This window comes from Poecilia formosa, unplaced genomic scaffold, assembly GCF_000485575.1.
Source record: "Poecilia formosa unplaced genomic scaffold, Poecilia_formosa-5.1.2 Scaffold391, whole genome shotgun sequence".
Lineage (NCBI taxonomy): Eukaryota > Metazoa > Chordata > Actinopteri > Cyprinodontiformes > Poeciliidae > Poecilia > Poecilia formosa.
In genome coordinates, this window is record NW_006800330.1 from 219,655 (window position 1) to 224,501 (window position 4,847).

Sequence of the window (4,847 nt, forward strand, 5' to 3'; positions counted from 1 at the left end):
TTAACTTATAAGGTTTTTTCTGCACCTTTCCAGGTTGCTAATACTAGCTTGTCAGAGATTATGTTCCAAAAGTGTCACAATCCACAAGAACAAAAAGTCTTTACCACAAAAAAGTGTATTAATATAATTCATTTAATTAAAAAAATAATATGTAGATAGATCAGATCCGATCTTATTCAAAAATACTGTTGGTAAATATCCACACAGGGAGCTTAAATCCACAGTTTCAATGTGTTACAGAAAGAAAATCTCAAAAAGGTTCATTTCACAGCTTTTATTAATTTTTACAGTAATAAATTATCATATCAGAGGGTCAACATAATCACAGAGGATAAGTGTGAAATCACAGCACAACTTTATTACTTAAAACAACAAAGGATTACATCTAAAATAAGAAAAACTGACGATCAACAAATGCAAATTAGCGAGCACAGAGGCATTTCATGTTAGACTACAACTCCCAGAATCCCCAGAGTGAGGACAAGATGGCAGCACAGAGGGCCGCAGACAGTTGGACGGAAGTGGCTCCATTGCACAGGTCTGTGACGCAGCATTTGTAAGTGCTGGTGTACGCGGCTCCCAGGAGGGATCCAGTCAGCGTCAACCCGCACAGGTTCGAGTTCACGCAGCCCCTGGTGTGCAGGGTCAGCGACCCCGTGGCGTTGAATTCTGAAACGAACGTTAACAGCGAGCTCTGTCAAATAACGGTAGGCTTCTTATGAGAGCTAAAACTGATTTATCAAACTAACCTCTGAAATTTCATCATATACGTTGTGAAATTAGTCCTGAAAAATACCCATTTAAAGTTTTGGGAAAAAGTCAGAATTCTGACTGCAATCCAAAAATTGTGATTTCAGGATTTATTGACTTTTGTGAAATCAGGAGACATTTGACAGAAACCCACTATAGCAATGTCAAATTGTGTGAGAGCTGAATGGAGCAACATTTGCCTCTCTAAAGTCATCACACTGCAAAAACACAAAATCTTACCAAGTATTTTTGGTCTAGTTTCTAGTAAACTTGAAATAAATGAAAACTAAATTACAAGTACATCTTCAGTCAGATAAAGGAGCTTGTTTTAAGTAATTAATTCCTTAATATTGATTTTAAAAAGTAGTTCCATTTGCAGATTATTAAGCTTTTAACAAGACATTTTTCCCATCTTAAAAGTGAAATAATCTGCCAATGGAGCTAGTACTTTTTCATCAATATAAAGAAGTTATTGACTTAAAACAAGCCTCTAAATCTTGCCCAAAATGTACTTGTAAGTTATTTCAAGTTTACTAAGACACTTGCAGTAGAAACCAGACCAGAAAAACATGGTAAGATTATTTGGTTTTGCTTTGTAGCTGAGAAAACCCCAACTTTGGTGGTTCATACTAGTAATAATTGGTGCACTGGTTCCCACAACTGCGTTGAGAATCATGAAAACTTTCTCTTGTTGCTTCTTTTAAATAAGAACTAACTTTAATTAGCTTTTATATGTTTGAGGGACTCAATTATCTTGACAGACATCTGCCCTGAATAACTGGCTCCACTACATAGTTCCTTAAGATGCTGGTAACGTAATAATCTCATCATCAGTAGATGGTCACGCTGCTTTTTTAAAGTTTTCCTTACGTGCTTCTCCTGTGTAGCAGCTCTCTGTTGAGTTGACGCATGTGGTGTTACTCCCAAACAAGCAGCTTCCAAATACGCCAACAGAGCAGTGACGGCAGGTCAGGCAGTTCGCTGTTCAGTGGGAAAAAGCAAACCAACTTACTCACAAAGTACCACAACATCAATTTAAGTAATCATAAATGTACTTTTTGTTGATAAGGTTGCATGAAATGTAGGAAATTTAAATATTTCCTGTCCACGTATTTGGTCATATTTCTACTGAAATGATGGCAAAGAAGCAGAGGTGGGTAGTAAGAGTAAAACTACTTCAACATATTTTTCCTCAAGTAAAAGTAAAAAATATCCGTCCAAGAAATTACTCAAGTAAATCTATTCAAGTAACTGTAACTGATCAAATTATCAATGATTTAATATTTAAAAATTACATCATCAGATGGACCAAAGTTAAGTGGAAATTTTGGTATTTTAAGGTCAAAAATGACCCAAAAAAATAAATAAATAAATAAATAAATAAAATTTAGCAAAATAAAAAATTTTCAAAATCAATTTCTTTCAATAAAAAACTTTAAAAACTGCAGGTTTGTGCCTGTTTATGGTGAGTATTCTTTTATTAAAACATGTTTGTTTTTCAGTCAGTGGGTAGAAAATCTAGAAATTTTACTCAAGTAAGAGTAGAAATTCTTAAAAATGAAATTACTGGAATAAAATTTAAAAGTACAGCAAAGTAAAAATACTCCTAAAAGCAATTTTTTCAAAGAAGTTACTCAAGTAAATGTAACTAGTTATGAGAAATAAGCTTTTAGTTACTTCTTACCAAATAATTTCTGCATTCTGGGCATATAAACTGGAAATGTCTTAATATAAGATTCTTTTTCTTTATTCTTACTCTTGAATACTCTTGAAAATATATACTTTAGTACACATAAAAGCGGGGTATGCATCATTTAATGATCCCTTGTGAATAAAAATACGTTTTCTTGCGGTAAAATCATGTTTGTTTCAGTTCAGTTTGGCTGTAATCTATCAGATCAGAGGGAAACTTGACTAATTAAAAGCAGGTATTAAATAAATGAGAGATATTTTTAAACTCACCTGCCACAATTAGGGCGCTGAGACCAATTACCGCTTTCCAGATTGTATTCATTTTTCACAGGCTTATAAAGGGAAACCTTTGTAAAATAAATATATTACAGACTCAGAGTTTCAGCTGCCTTGGCTTACGTGAACCAAGGAGAAACTGAGGAAGAAACACAAGAAAAGGATGACTGATAAGAAGGAGGATCATCAGGTTTTGCTTCTTTCACAACTTTGAGGAGGAAGTTTTGTGGAAAAAAAAATCCTCCTCCCCTAATATACCCTGCTTCAAAGAAACTACACCTTTGTTTGATCAGCAAATATTTGTTCAGTCAGAATACATTTGTGTTAAGATGGTAGAAGATAAAAATATATATACAAAAATCTATAGCAATGTTCATTTAGAAGAGTTAGGCAAATACCTTTGTATGGTTGTTTCAAAAATGAAAGTCTAACCAAGTTTACTCTGAAAGCAGCCAGCAGGATACTAAAGGAAGCCTCCAAAAATCTAAGATGTCATCATGGGACCAAAAGGCGTCTCCTTAAGAAAAACATGAAGCCCAGACTGAAGTTAAACGAAAAATAACGCAGGATTTCTGGAAAAATAGTTTTGAAAATATTGATTGAAATAAGAGACATACTAGCAGAAGTAGGCACTTTCTCATTGATTTCTAATGTGTAAAAATACATTTCATCCATAAAAACATGTTTATTTTAGTTCAGTTTGTTTATAAGTCATCAAATACAATAAATAAAAGTAGACCAGAGGGATTTCACTAATTAAAAACAAGTATAAAAATAAAATTATTGGGTTAAAAAAACCAAACAGAATTTTATGCTTCTATTAATAGTCATATTCGATAAATTGAAATTTGTGCTCCATGAAAGGTTATTTCTAATATTAAAAATGCAACTGGAAAGTAATAACTTCATTATTTTTTATTAAATACATATTTCTGTATTGATTTAAATTATTTTTTGCGTTATCAGTCAGAGGGCAAAGGTCAAACGTTTATCACAGAGGAAAAACAACAACAAAAAACAAAATCTGAACCAAATGTAGTGATTTAATCTAAAATTAATATTTTTCCAGCAGGCAAAACCAAATTTTCTGAAAAATAAAATCAGTTATTATAATTATTAACACAAATTATCCATGTTTGATTAGATATACTTTATTAACCCTAATAAGGAAACCCATTAGTACCAAAAAAACAATGATTTTATGCATTTCTGTTTTTCCATCTGTTCCAACTGGAGCCTAAGACTAAGTTAAAACTTCATTTAATGCATAAAAAAATATTTAAAACAAAGAAAAATCAAAGGATTAGCATTTGAAAATCTGTAAGTTTCATGGTGAACTATATGAATCCCCACAGGGAGGACAAGATGGCGGCACAGAGGCCGACAGTCAGAGACAGCTGAACAGCAGAGGCTCCGTTGCAGAGGTCTGTGGTGCAGCAGGCGTATTTGCTGGTGTACTCGACACCGATGATGGTGCCAGTGGCTGTGGTCCCACAGGAGGTGGCGGCCACGCAGCCCCTGCTATGCAGAGTGGGCGACCCCTTCGCTGTGAAGCCTAAGAGTGCCAGAAATCAGAATGTTAAAAAACAGGTGTTGGGTCTCTCTGTTGCCAAGGCAACCAATACTGCTATTAGCCTAAATTACAAAATAAGTAAATATTTATTCCATTAAATAAATAAATAATAATGCATTTACTGAAAGTATTTATTCATAATTAGTTTGACTAATTAAAATTATAAGAAAAGTATGCTTTAATAATAGCATGACTACAATCATTTATTTTAATTTACATTTAAAAATAATGCATATGTGTATATATGATTGGAGAAAGCCCCACACAACTTCTTTATTACATATAATCTTTCAAGTTAAACCAAAAGAGTACCAGAAAACAATAATAAGGATGTTAAGAAACAAGTGATGAGTTGCCAAGGCAACCAATACTGCATGTACTCTACTAAATAATAAATAAAAACAAACATACATTTAATTAATTAATTAATTAATTAATTAATTAATTAATAATTGTCCTTTTAACATTTTGGCTAATTAAAATTATTAGAAAATAATATTTTATTAATATGACTTCAATTATTCTGAAGAATATTACCCAAATAGCAAAAAAGAAG

General features: G+C 32.7%; 2 protein-coding genes across 2 annotated transcripts in view; both read right to left on the reverse strand.

Annotated features, from left to right (window-relative positions):
• Positions 1 to 259: 259 nt before the first annotated feature.
• On the reverse strand, positions 260 to 3,290 carry LOC103154546 (sperm acrosome membrane-associated protein 4-like). The gene is made up of 3 exons (XM_007575874.2): positions 2,713 to 3,290; positions 1,621 to 1,731; positions 260 to 669 (listed from the first exon to the last, which is right to left on the reverse strand). The coding sequence occupies exons 1-3, from the start codon at positions 2,762 to 2,764 to the stop codon at positions 452 to 454; spliced, it is 381 nt and encodes a 126-aa protein (XP_007575936.1). The 5' UTR covers positions 2,765 to 3,290; the 3' UTR covers positions 260 to 451.
• A 327-nt stretch (positions 3,291 to 3,617) lies between these two features.
• Positions 3,618 to 4,847, reverse strand: part of LOC103154547 (lymphocyte antigen 6 complex locus protein G6d-like) — a 2,073-nt gene continuing 843 nt past the window's right edge. The window contains exon 3 of the mRNA XM_007575875.1: positions 3,618 to 4,273. Coding sequence (XP_007575937.1) covers positions 4,056 to 4,273 — 218 coding nt within the window. The 3' untranslated portion in view covers positions 3,618 to 4,055. The remainder of the gene's footprint in view (positions 4,274 to 4,847) is intronic.